Here is a 12,875-nt window from a genome sequence, read left to right on the forward strand (position 1 = left end):
ACCTTGGGCAAGTCCCTTACCTCTGCAGCCCAATCCCGCCTCAGCAAATGGGGGGCATGTAACTACGTGGCTACATGGTTTTGCAAAGGGCCCAGTTCGGCCCAGTGTTGCACTGTAATTAGAAATTACAACCCCCGTAAGCCCTCATCCAAAGCTGATCAGCATCACCCAGAGTGGGGACAGAGGTATGGAATTCATATTGCTCAGAAGCAACGTCTGGCGCATTAGCCCTCACCTCTCAATCTGGGATTATTGTTATTCTCAGGAAGAGATCACCACCCACGATTTCCTTCCACCAGGAAAAGAGCTGTTCAGGACACAATCTGAAGCCCCAGCCAGGAGGCATGGAGGTAAAAATTGCAAACCCCTCAGTGCCCAGGGCAGGGTTTGACATGCAGTTAAGGTTTTCCAGGGCCACCAAGTGTCATGGAAAGCATCCCAGCCTGGGGATTAGGAGATTTAGGGCTCAGGTTCAGTTTTAACGTGAATTCTGTGTGTGACTTTAGATAGGTCTGGTGAACTCTGAGGGCTGGGGTGGGGTTCAGAAACTGTGGGCTCCTTAGAGTGGGGTCTGCTCAGGGAAGATGGGGCCCCTGGGTCCTCAGGCTGGGGCTCTTCATCAGGTTCGGCCTCCTCTCCAGGCCCAAGGCCTGCCAGCCTCTTGCTGGCCTCCCATAGCCGGTGAGCTGCACGGTCATCTCGGGCAGCTGGGGACACCTCCTCCACATGGCAGTTGGCAAAGTATCTCCCACTAAGGGGCTCAATGCCCTCCTGGAGAGCGCAGTACAGGGGTGTCTGGGCACCTCCTCTTGGAGCCCGCAGCACAAGCCAAGCTAGTGGGCGCAGAAGTGGGCGCAGCCATCCAGGAACATGGCGCAAGAAAAGCTCCGAGTTCACAGGCCCTGTAGACAGGAAGAAAGGAAGGAGTAGTGAGGATGGTGGGCGAGGGCCCAGGGGAAGAGCAACAAGAACAGGGCTAGAAGCGAGTGGGGAACAGAGTCCAGTTCCAGGGAGACCAGGATAGTATTGAGTGAGCATTCAGGGTCCCCACAAGGTGACCTCACTCATTTCAACAGCAAGGCTCCTCCTCTCCACCTGTACATCCCCCATCTCCCAGGTTTTCCCACATGTTGAATCCCCTGCCCAAGGGGACCTCTTTTCTTCTAGCTCAAGTCCTATTCCTTTGTTTAACCAGCAAATGTGTACTAATGCCTATGGCAGACCAGCCACTGTTCTGGACATTAGAGATGGGGAGTGTAATAAAGGCTTATAAATGTTAGCTGTGATTATTATTGTCGCTGTTATAATTACTAGTGAGCCTCAGGCAACGACTTTCTAAAGTGCAGTATGGTTGGTGTCTCAGTCGTTGGAGTGTGACTCTCAACCTCCGGGTTGTGAGTTTGAGCCCCATGCTGGCTGTAGAGATTACTTAAAAATAAAATCTTAAAAAAATGCAGTATGGCAATATGGGTCATCCTATAATGTGTTCCATAAGGCAGAGATGGGCCTTATTCATCCATTAACTCCCTCAGACTAAAAGTTAAAATGCTAGAAGTGGACTTCTAGACCCTAGATGACCCAGCCCATCTCTATACCTCATCTCTCTCTCTCTCTCTCTTTTTTTTTAAGATTTTATTTATTTATTCGACAGACAGAGATCACAAGCAGGCAGAGAGAGAGGTGGAAGCAGGCTCCCCGCTGAGCAGAGAGCCCAACGTGGGGCTCGATCCCAGAACCCTGGGATCATGACCCGAGTTGAAGGCAGAGGCTTTAACGCACTGAGCCACCCAGATGCCCCTATACCTCATCTCTTGCCACTCTCCTCCTCTAACTCTGTTCTAGCCTCATGCGGTCCCTTGTTCCTTCTCAGGCATACCAGGGACTTCTGCCTCAGGGCCTTTGCACGTGCTCTGTTCTTTATGCTCTTCTCCTCTGAAGACCACATGGCTCATTCTCATCTCCTTTAAGCCTGTCACCTTTTCGTCTATGCCTTCCTTGACTGCCACAGAAAAATAGCACCTGCTGTCATTTCCTATCCCTGTCACTCTGCTTTATCTTTCCCATAGCATTTTATCGCCACCTGTCATTGAATATATGTATTAGCGATCTCCCCTTTCCTTAAACTAGAATGTAAATTCTACAAGGAAAGGGCCTGTTTTATTGACTGCTGTCTTCCCAGCACCAAGATTAATGCCCGGTACATAATAGGTAATCAGTAAAAACTTCTTGAATGAACAAGTAGTTATTAGCCATCATCATCATTATCCTCCTATTATAGTGAGTTCATTCATATGGATGGCTCCTTGGGGTGAGAACCTGGCCTTCAGTCATTACATACCCTATCCAGTAGCCAGCATCCAGGCTTACTGGTGTGAGAGGAAGAGCTCAGACAAGGAGAACCTCCTTCCAAGACAGGTCTCTCCTCATACAGTGCTTCCTTACTGTTCTGAGAGTCTGGGGCTCAGTGAGAGGTGGGGGGTGCACAGGATGGGCCGTGGATCGGAGAGGGGACTCAAAGCACAGTCAGAGAGCCAGGCCTCACCTGGGTGGGCTGCATAGCAGGTGACACCAGTACCCTCCAGCTGCGTGGCGAGCTCCCTGGCAAACAACACGTTGGCCAGCTTACTGTCGGCATATGCCCGTAGCTCCTGCCGCCAGCCCACCACCGGGCGGTCCAAGCGCGTGAAGTCGAGGCGCCCTCGCCGGTGGGCGGCTGATGATACCACCACCACGCGACTTGGGGCGCATGTCTTCAGCCGGGGCAGCAGCAGATGAGTCAGCAGGAAGGGGCCAATATGGTTCACTCGCAGCATCAGATTGAATGGCTTGTGGGTCCGGCCACAGGAACTGATCCCTGGGGCAGGGGCTCGACATGAACCACTGCTCCACTGGGACCCCTGAAGACCTCAGTATCCCCATCTGTGAGAGGGTGGTAGGGGGTGTCCTTCCCATGGATCCACTGGCCCTTGGCATACACCTGGCTGGAGGGGACAGTTGCCCACCCGCCGCCCCCCCTGCAGGGCCTGCTGCCCCTCACCGGCATTGTGGATGAGGATGTCCAACCGTGGCTCAGAGCTCAGGAAGGCGGTGGCAAAGGCCCGCACGGAGGCCAGACTGGCCAAGTCCAAGGCCATGAAGATGACCTCATTGTTCCCACTTTCCTGTGGGGCAGCAAGGGCTGGGCTTGTCACCAGGCACCTCTCTCCTCTTCCCTCTCCCCAGGTACCAAATTTTGAGAGTCCTCCTCCTCCTTTTACTAAGATCTGCCCTTATGCATTAGAATATAGTGGACAAGTATATGGACTCTGGATGCAAAATCCTGACTCTGTCTTTCATTAGAGCGTGACGTTAGACAAGTGTGACATTCATCTCTCTGGGGCTGAGTTTTCTCGCTGTAAAATGGGAACAACGTAGTATGTATCTCATGAAGTTGTTGTGAAGATTCAATGAGTTAATAAGTGTGAAATACTTAGAACAGTGCTTGGCCACCAGTCAGCACTGTGTAGGTAGCTCTTGGTATTATTATCATCATTCCCTCTGACCATTATTGCTTATCCTAACATTTACAACTGACTTCTTTCTCCTTGGTCTCCCCTCACCCATTCTTGCCCCTCTCTTGCCCCTCCTCTCACCCACCACCCCCACCCTAGTCCGGGCCTGTACAGCCACTGAGGGGTTTTTCCCAGAAGTCTATTTTGACAGTCCATACCCTGCTCAGGACCCTTCACTGGATCTTCACTGCTCATCCTATAAAATCTGAGTTTCTCAACAGAGTCTGCAAGGGATTCCAGAATCTAGCCCCGGTTCAGAGGTTCCAGCCTCTTTATTTCACCTCTTTACTCCATATTTTGTGGTCCATCCAGCCTCAATAAACCTTTGCTTTCAGTTTTTAAAAAAATCAATTCCAGCTATCTTGCCTCAGGGCCTTTGCATATGCTGTTCCCTCCGCTGTTCCCTTTCCTACTGTCTTTCATTGATGTAAGTTTTACCGATCCTTAAACGTCTTCAAAAAGCGATCAGTTCTTTCAGAAAGCCAACGTACTAGCTAGCTTGAGTCTGGTGCTCCTTCCCTGTATGACCAGAGCACCAGCCGACTGTTTTCTGCAAGTAACGACCAGTTAAGGAAGCCGCTCTGTTCGCCCTTCCGCGTCCTAGTGTGTTTTCCGCTCACCCTCTCCCCTTCTCCGGCCTCTCCCCCGACGCCTCACCTGGCGGAGGTCGAAGGCGGCCGCCTCACCGCGCTCCCGGCTGCGACAGGCCAGCACCACGCGCGCTCCCCGGCGCGCCAGCTCCAGCGCCGTCATCTTCCCGATGCCGCTGTTGGCGCCTGCGGTGGTTGGGCGGTAGCCTCGCTGAGCCCCGTGGGTCACTGACCCCGCCGTACGGCCTCCCCGCCACCCGGCCGCCCGCGGGCCTTCTAGCACTTACCCGTGACCACTGCCGTGCGGCCGCGCAGGCTAGCTATGCCGCCGCAGGGCGGGGCCTTCACCAGGTTGTAATAGACAAGCACGTAGGCACCCAGCAGCAACCCCGCGCCCAGCAGCAGCGCCTCCATGCCCGCCGTGCCGCCAGCACCCCCACGCCGCCCGCACAGGCCCCGCAACTCCCTGGATCGTCGCCCGCCCGGCGGCTGCCGGTCCGCCCCGCACCCGCTCGCGCCTCCTTGGAAGGCGGAGGCGGAGGCGGAGGCGGGCGAGAGGCAGGACAGGGGTGTGTATGCGTGCGTGTGAGCGTGGGCCCTACGAGCGCCCCCTAGGCATGCGTTTTCGTCCTCCCGGTGTGTGCTTGTGGAACACCTTCTAGGTGCGCGTGTGCCTTTGGACCCTGGCAGCGCCCTCTGGGCGTGTGCCTGTGGGAACTCCTTCCAGATGCCTGTTTCTGTGCATTCACACCTACTCTTGAGAGTGTGAATGACTCTGTGAGTGTGTAATGTGCCCGTGGGCCCCAGGATTGCTCTTCAGGTTGTGTTTGTGCCCTTGGATCCTGGATGTAAGCACCTTGGAGATGTGGGTGTACTTGCAGGCCCAGGAAGTAACCTGTGGCTGTGTGTGCTGCGGGACCACCTTTTACGGGTTTGTGCCCATGAGCGCCAAGAGTCCCTCCAGGTTTGTGCATGCATCTCTGGTCTCTGTCAATGTGTGCCCTTGAACGAGCCTCTATGTAACTGTCCTTTGTGCGCATGCGCCGTAGCAGAGGCCTTGCCGGGAGGGGCTCACAGGGTGTGTGTGAGCCCTCTGGGTGTCCTCTGTGCTTAGCAGAGTCTTCCCCTTCTGGAGAGGTGTGTACGTCAATGCTGTTATGTCTGAGAGGGAGTGAGTCTGGTCCTGGATGCCTTGGCCTCCGTAAACAAGTCCTTCAATTCCTTATCCTCACTTCCAGCCCTCAGGTTCTAGAATTCTTCCTCATTTTTCCTATAAAGGTCAGAGAGATGATGCCACACTCATTCATTACCTGTCTTTATCTCCCTGCCTTTGGTACCCTCTGATGCCCCCCCATCCCCTACATTTCTGAAGGGAAGCAGCAGGAAGACAATAAAACACAAAATCTATTATCTGACTTCCAGGAGGAAATTTCTCTGGAGTGGTCCTCACAGGTGGTAGAAAGATAAGAATCTCCATGACTCAATGCAAGAAGAGACTATGAAGGCAAGGTGGGTGGGGACAGCTAGGGAGGCTCGGGTAAGGGGACTGCGGGCCAGGTGACTTGCCAGGACAAGGACTTGCCTGAAGAAACCATTACAACTGAGTACCCACTGTTTGACACTGTGCCCAGCAGTGTGGTTAGCCTTGGAAATACTGAGCGGAACAATGTGTTTCTACCCTCAAGGAGTTCAGGAGGCCCATCAGGGTAGGAGGAGCTGAGTGGTGGAGACGAAGCTAGGCGGGTAGGTAGAAGCCAGGGACAGACCCGATTTGGGGAGAGGGGACGTTTCTGACTTGGCTGCGCTATGGATTTGGGGTTCAGTTGTAGACGCTGTGGGATGAAGCTGGAAAGAATATTAATGAAACAAATCGGTGTGCTCTCCATCCTCAAGGCAAATTCCTGACACACCAACAGGTACCACTTCCTTGAACACTGCTGGGATAGATGAGCAGGTATCTCTAAGGAGTCAAAAAGAACTTCCCAGAGAAAGTGTCTCATGGCAGGTCTAAAAGGAGTTGAAAAAGGATTAGAGCTTGGTTTGATGAGAGGATTCTCAGGGCCTTAGAATTAAGGTAATGCAGCAGATTCTACTGATGAGCTGTGATTATAGGGAAGTTAGGATTGCTAGTCACGCACGCTGCGGCTCCACTGGTCTTTTTCTTCATCATGCTTCCCAGAGACGTTTGAATTGACTGATTGCTCCCCACTAGATTCTAAGCTTCAGGAGGCAGGAGCCATACCTCTTGACTGCTCATATCGAGTTCCCCAGACAAAGTCCAAAGTCCCAGCAAAGGCCATGCATAGGGGAGGGACTCTAGTGATGCCTGAATGAGTTGCAACGTGCCCAGTTCAGGCGGACAGCTAAAGGACAGAGCCAGGTGTTGACTTCTCCCAGAACTGATGACTCAAATATGATAGCAAACAACTGAAACTAAAGGCAGCCCCAGCTCCTGAGGTTCAAGTTTCTAGACCAGCGTGCAGAGGTCTCAGAGCAGCTCCTGTTTTATTATCTTGGTTTTGGAGTCATCAGGAAGGAGTGAGGGCCTGCACGTTCTCAGATTCTTGCAGTACGTGGTCATGTCAAATGATTCCAGGTCACTTAGAAGGCCAGACAACAGCTACCCCCCACCCAACCGCAAATGCACCCCTAGCCCTCCACTTTCCCACACCCACCTCGGGCTCTTTCCTCCAGACCTCTGCTTTTCTGCTTTCCCTTGGGGACTGAGTGTCTGGGGATGAGACTAGTTCAATAAGACTGTGACCAGAATCTTGGGGAGGGTCCCCTCTAAGGGTGATGACAGGTAGGACAGACAGGCAGAAAACATAATTTGAAGTATTTTTGTTTTTTTATATACAGAATACAGGAAAGTTTCTGTAAAGTCTAAAACATTACAATTACTATGTACATTGGTACTACTTGGGGGTGGGGGTTGGGGGGAGAGGAGGGAGCCGGGGGTGGGAGGAACAGGAGAAGTGGCAAGAGAACAAAAAAAGAAGACGAAACAGGTTTACGACAAAAACGTTTTTGCTACAATAGACAATTTGAAGAAAACGCTCTACCACATGTAGTACTGTACAGTTTTTAAAAACATTGAAAAAAATGTCATCACTAGATGTATTTACACAAAATCCAAATACACTTTTCCTTATTTGAAATAAAATAGATGGACAGCCAGAAAAAGAATTCATTTCTCATTTGTCCATAATACACAGTAGCTACCTGTAGTGCAACCGCTGCAGAAAGGGAAAATAACTTGGAGGGTGGGAACCACGGAAGTAGGGTGGGTAGCGATCTTTATATTAAATAAAACAATGATATTGTATAGATTTTGCTGTATGAAAACTGTATTTTTTCTTTTAATATAAAACTATTGTCACTGCCACAAAATAGAACAAGTTTCTGATTATTTTACAACGGCGGGTGAGGGGGAGGGAGCAGGAGGTGGGCAGGAGGTGGGTGGGGAATGGTTTCGTGTTGGAGGAAGTGTCCAGACCGTGGGCCTTCCCCTCCCTGCCCACGCTGTTCCTCAGCTCGGGTCTGCCGCTTTCCCATGAAATGTTGAGTACAAATATATGTGCAAATGCCCCCTAAAACTTGAGAAAAGAAAAAGGATTTTTAAAAAACAGTCAAAAGGTTTTCTTCATTTCATGCAAAGATTGTAGTTGAAGGGTTTCTGGTGGAGTATAGAAAAAACCCGGGCTTGGTTTGTGTACATTTTTGCATTGCAGGAGTCTTGGGTTGGGCGGACAGGCGGGTCACGGGGTAGCCGCCAGTCCTAGGGAACGGAGTTGGAGCGCAGCACAGGGCCCTGGTGGGGCTTGAGAGACAGCTTCTCGGCCAAGACCCCATCCTGCAGCAGGCCAGCATCGCCTTTGGGCTGTTTGGTCGCAAACTCAGTGATGCTGAAGACGAACTGCAGGCACCCCAGCTTGATGTAGCTGCCGTGGTGCAGTAAGGCCGTGCCCTCCCAGCCGGCCCCACTGCCCCCAATCAAGCTCGAGCTGCTGGCTTTGCAGTTGCAGGGTCTCCGCGGCGGCCCCTGGGCCTGGGAGCTCATCACGGCTGCCTCCTCACTCGGCTCTTCGTCCTGTTTCCGGTGCCGGCGGCGCCCTGGGAAGGAGGAGTGTGGTCACTGGGAGAGGAACAGTGAAGGGGCCGGGGCTGTTGGCTGTGGCTGGGCCCCTGCACCTCCCAATTCTAACTGCAGGGTGACTAGGGCTGGGGGATGCTGTGAAAGGACAAAGGGAGTCTGAAGTCCCCAAGCAGGTGTGCACATGTATGGCACTGGCTTCTCCGTGGCTTTCCCTGGGCCCATGAGCAAGGAGAGTCTGCCCAGTGGGACCAGGAAGGCATGTGCCAGTCATTGGCGGCAATCCAGAGCCACCCAGTTGGGGCTCTTAACACAACAGGTCAAAAACAGCCGGCTCTGGGGCCACAGGGTCCAACTTACTGATGACACTCTGCACTTTGGCAACAATACTGCTTGGGGGGGTTGGCGGGGTCTTCTCAGAGAAGTCACACGAATACAGCACATTGTCCACCGTTGTCCCGTGCTCACTGTAGTTTAACAGCTCATAATGTTTGGTATTCTGAGGAGGAGGAGGGAAGATAAGATGTGTGGTCTGCTGCGTGGGGCCTGGGGCTAAGGGGAGAGAGGACACATGGAGAAGGCTGTGCTGCTCTACCTGGGGAGCTCTCTTTCTTCCCCAGTCAAGCCCCGCTTCCCTGTCTCTTTCAAATAGGGCTCAAGACTCACCTCCTCTGGGAAGCCTTCCTTCCCAGTGGCCCCCACCCCCCTACATCTCCCTCCCCTCTCCCATTGCTCCTTTACTCTGCCTCCTCTTGAAATGTTATTCACTGGCACAGAGGACTTGGCTTCCTTCTATGCTGGTCCCCTGCCCTGATTTTGGGGGAGCTCCCCCTGCTGAGCCCATGACCAACCTCAGGAGAAATGGCAGCCCTGTTCCTGGGGAGGGTAGCCATGGTAGGACACCTTTTCATACCAAGACTCTTCTCCTCCAGGAATGACAGGGACGGAGGAAGAGACGACCTCCCCGCCCCGCTTCCCCACACCCAGGACACTTGAACAAAAAACCCAGTGCCTAGGAGAGGGGTTGGGGAGAGCCCCCTCCCACCCCACCCCCAACCCTCACCTCATCATAGAATATGCAGGCGTGTTTCCCAGACACGTAGTTACAGTGACCATAGTTTGTAAGGCACACGTCCATGTCAGCTCCTGCAAGTGGCAGGAGTAGAAGCAAAGGCAGGCAGAGAACAGACTGTAAGGTGTATGCATGGGGAGGGTAGGGGGCAGGGAGTTAGCTTCTGGGCGGCTACTGGTAAGACCTCATGGTGAAGCTAGCTTGGGGCCCCTTCCTTGTATTTTTGAACAAACACTGATTTCTTTTCCAATCCCCTTGGAAAGAACAGCTGTCCCTGCCAGCCGATCTCATTCAGAACATGCGGCTACTGCCCAGAAGGGAAGAGTGAACTCCTGAAGAGGGGGGGTTACTTCCATGAGGGCACAACATGGGCTGCAGGGTTCATAAATCCTATCATTGGAAAGAAAGGAGATTTCTTGGTCACAGGCTAAGCTGACTATCCCTCTGTACAAGATACAGGACTAAGGAAAGGTTATGGGTGTGTGAGCCCTATCACTTTCTTGAAGACCTCCAGGGACATAGTGTGTGCCCTCTACACAGGTATTTCCTGCACGCCTGGAATGGCTCGCTGAGCAGCAATCAGAGCTGACTCCCCTCTCTACCGAGGTCATGCTGGGCCCAAGCGAAAGGGCTGGAGCTGGGGAAGACAGGCAGCTGATAATCTCCTTTCTTAGTCCCTCTTGCCTGGATATTTGCTGGGTTAAACCAGTCAGCCCTGGAGAGGGTTTCCCTCCCCACTTTCTGGCCTCTGTGGGAAAGGATATTAGTATTTGGGGCTGAAGAGATTTCGGCGCCTTCCCCAGATGGCTCACCTGTCCCGATGTATAGGGTTCGGTAGCACATGTTCACAGCTCCTCCCAACCCTAAGAGAGGGTAGAACACAGCTCGGGCCTGTACCTCCTTTCTTTGCACTACAAGACAAACACAGGGATAGGATCATTCAGAAACTCAGAACCTGAGACCCAAACATAAACCAGAAGAACCCAGACCTTTGGCTTGTGGCCTACAGAAAAAGATCCCACTAGATGAATTATCCCACCAAACACACCTTGGACATTGGGCTGCTTCAGTGTGACACTCTCCCACCCATAGCATTCCCAACATGGGTTAAGCATTTCTACCTTAAAAGAAGGTCACAGAAGTCATGGATGAAAGTACTCTAAGTTCCTGGGCTGTTGACTGGCTTATCAGGGACAGACCAGACGATACCATAGAGAGGGATGCCAAACAGCAGAAGGCACAGACCAGCATTTCTCAAACTTTGGTGTGCACACAAATCAACTAGGGATCTTGCTTAAATGTTGTTCTGATGTCGCAGGTCAGAAGTGGGGCCTGAACTCTCTGTTTCCCACAAACCCGCTGGTACTGCTGGTCTGGGGACCACATGATTTCAATCAGTAAGGCTCAATAAGGGTTAATGCTCAGAAAAAGAACCTAAGCAGTCAGACTTGTGGGAAGAATTTCCAGGAGGTTAGCCCAACTGTTATTTTCTTTCTTTTTTATTTTTAAAGTAGGCTCCATGCCCAAAACGGGGCTCAGCCTCATGACCCTAAGTTCTAGAGTCTCTATCAACTGAGTCAGCCAGGTACCCCTAGCCCAACTGTTATTTGGCTTCTCACCTTGAACTTGAATAATTCCCTCTTGGGAAATCTTTGTAACCCAAATATCTGAACACCGTTCAGCAGAAAGCATACCATATATACCCAAAGGCACCAGTAGCTGCCCTCTGTGTCTCAAAGCGGATGAGCATGAAAGAGAGTTAAGCAGATTTCCCTGAGTCTGAGGTGAAAGCTGTTGCTTTTTGTTCCTGTTTTCTGGGGAAAGAAACCATGGTGCTTTACTGAGCCTGTGAAAGGCACACACGGGGCACTGTGATTCTGAAAACCGAGATGGCTCAAGGAGTGGAGTCAGCTGCTCACACACAGAGGGGAGACTGGATGGTGGGCTGTAGCGGCAGATGTGTGCATGCGCACCTTCAGTGTGGTGCCCTCCAGAAGCCAGCGGGTGTGCCCCGACACTGCCTGGTGAAGCTTGGACCCGGGAGGGGAAAAGCTGATGTATTCTCTGCAAGGCCAGAAACTTGATCAGCTTCTCGTCCAGCATATTTATCTCGATTTCTATTAACCAAAGAGAAAGATTAAAAAGCAGCTGAGGAGGAAATACAACGTGGAAATAGGTGAGGATCACACAGCGAATTGTTTAGCATTTCTGCATTCTAGCCAAGTGACTGTTCTCGAACGGCAAAGAGTACAAAATGGCGTAAGGATCCCGAGCTGGGCATCTCTCACGGCCATGTGCAGTGAGAGACAGGCCCCACTGCAGCCAGTGCAGCTGTCTCTTGGAGGTGGGTGGCCTGATTTCGGGTCCAGTGGTCCTAGAAGGGCAGAGCAAGATACACCACTTGCCGCCTATCGGGGGAGGGCTGGATATCTGACCTGAGAATCAGATTTTTCTACCCAGCCTCTCTTCACAGAGGGCCAGTGGCGCCTCCGTTCTCTCTGACTCAGGGAACAACGACCTCCTGGTTTTACTCTGCCCTGGGTAATTATCCTTTTTTCTCACAGGCTCAGCTGGCTCTGCTCTCCCTTCACCTTTGATTATGAGGTGTAGAAGGCAGAGGAAGGAGGGGCTTTCTTTCTTAACCCACCTCCCCAGCCCTCGGAGATCAGGCATCCCTTCTGTTCCCTTCTGAAATGAGCTCGAAGGCGCAGGAACAGCACCTCCACGCAGTAGCTCACTCACTCACCTCCATTTCCATCCATAAACGCTCGCAGTGAGCTGGTGAGGTCCACCATGGCAGTAGAGTTGGCTGGGAAAGAGGGTACGGTTAAAGCGCTTCCTATGGATAACGTGCCGGGGCTGACCTTGCCATCTGGGGATGGAGCAGGAAGATGGTTACTTACGTCGCCTTACGAGGGAAACCCACCGGTCCAATCCCCCACTGCCGAGACAGGTCTGGATTTCGGACCCAAGGTGATGTTCCCTTCTTGATTCTCACCCCATAGGCTCTGGAACTCCTAGAGCTAAAAATGTGTGGTGAGGAAGGGCAGATGGAACAATGCACCCGGGCACGCAGGAGTCTCCAGGGCACCGGGAGCTGGTGAAATCTACTGCTCTGGGGAACGTGACGGGGTGGCTCTGTTCTCTGGGCCACCACTACCTCCCTGCACTATGCACTCACGTAAGCAGCGCCTGCCCCTGTAACTCCTGCCTCCTGACGCTCAACTCACAGGGAGCAAAACCAGGTTGGTATTAAGAGGTAAACAAAGACAGGAAAAGAGCCTGAAGGTAGGGGCCATCCTGGGACCAGGGGCCCCCATGCAGAGAAGTCACAGTCACCTGGTTACCGAGACTCCCAGCTGACTAGGAGGCCAGCTTCAGTTCACACGGGAGAGACCACAGGGGTTTCCAGCAGCATCTGAAACCTGGTTCAGATGCTGGGGTCAGCAATCTCGAGGTCCAGAGTGCTGACTGGGGACAGCTGAGAGAGCAGGCCCACACTAGGCCAAGTATGGGTACAGGGGACTGCCTTTTTGCACGTGGCCTGAGGGAGAGTGTTTGGGCCAGGC

At 52.6% G+C, this 12,875-nt stretch overlaps 2 protein-coding genes across 2 annotated transcripts in view; both read right to left on the reverse strand.

The window, feature by feature from the left end:
- Positions 1–102: 102 nt before the first annotated feature.
- Positions 103–4,693, reverse strand: DHRS13 (dehydrogenase/reductase 13). The gene is made up of 5 exons (XM_059148118.1): positions 4,429–4,693; positions 4,209–4,327; positions 3,038–3,161; positions 2,543–2,854; positions 103–902 (listed from the first exon to the last, which is right to left on the reverse strand). Exons 1-5 carry the CDS (start codon positions 4,553–4,555, stop codon positions 460–462), a joined length of 1,125 nt encoding a protein of 374 aa, XP_059004101.1. The 5' UTR covers positions 4,556–4,693; the 3' UTR covers positions 103–459.
- A 2,274-nt stretch (positions 4,694–6,967) lies between these two features.
- PHF12 (PHD finger protein 12) overlaps positions 6,968–12,875 on the reverse strand; it is a 42,202-nt gene continuing 36,294 nt past the window's right edge. Inside the window, exons 10-15 of the mRNA XM_059147809.1 lie at positions 12,053–12,178; positions 11,280–11,423; positions 10,119–10,217; positions 9,298–9,380; positions 8,595–8,733; positions 6,968–8,254 (exon numbers count right to left, since the gene is read on the reverse strand). Of these exons, the coding sequence (XP_059003792.1) occupies positions 7,920–8,254; positions 8,595–8,733; positions 9,298–9,380; positions 10,119–10,217; positions 11,280–11,423; positions 12,053–12,178 (926 nt within the window). The 3' untranslated portion in view covers positions 6,968–7,919. The remainder of the gene's footprint in view (positions 8,255–8,594; positions 8,734–9,297; positions 9,381–10,118; positions 10,218–11,279; positions 11,424–12,052; positions 12,179–12,875) is intronic.

This window comes from Mustela lutreola, chromosome 15, assembly GCF_030435805.1.
Source record: "Mustela lutreola isolate mMusLut2 chromosome 15, mMusLut2.pri, whole genome shotgun sequence".
Taxonomy (NCBI): domain Eukaryota; kingdom Metazoa; phylum Chordata; class Mammalia; order Carnivora; family Mustelidae; genus Mustela; species Mustela lutreola.

Excerpts from the sequence above, each read along its gene's own strand:
- DHRS13 (XM_059148118.1), bottom strand. The coding sequence starts at position 4,555 with ATGGAGGCGCTGCTGCTGGGCGCGGGGTTGCTGCTGGGTGCCTACGTG. Across the intron at positions 4,328-4,428 it reads CCGCACGGCAGTGGTCACGG|GCGCCAACAGCGGCATCGGG; the intron begins GTAAGTGCTAGA and ends CAACCACCGCAG. Across the intron at positions 3,162-4,208 it reads CCGCCTTCGACCTCCGCCAG|GAAAGTGGGAACAATGAGGT; the intron begins GTGAGGCGTCGG and ends GCTGCCCCACAG.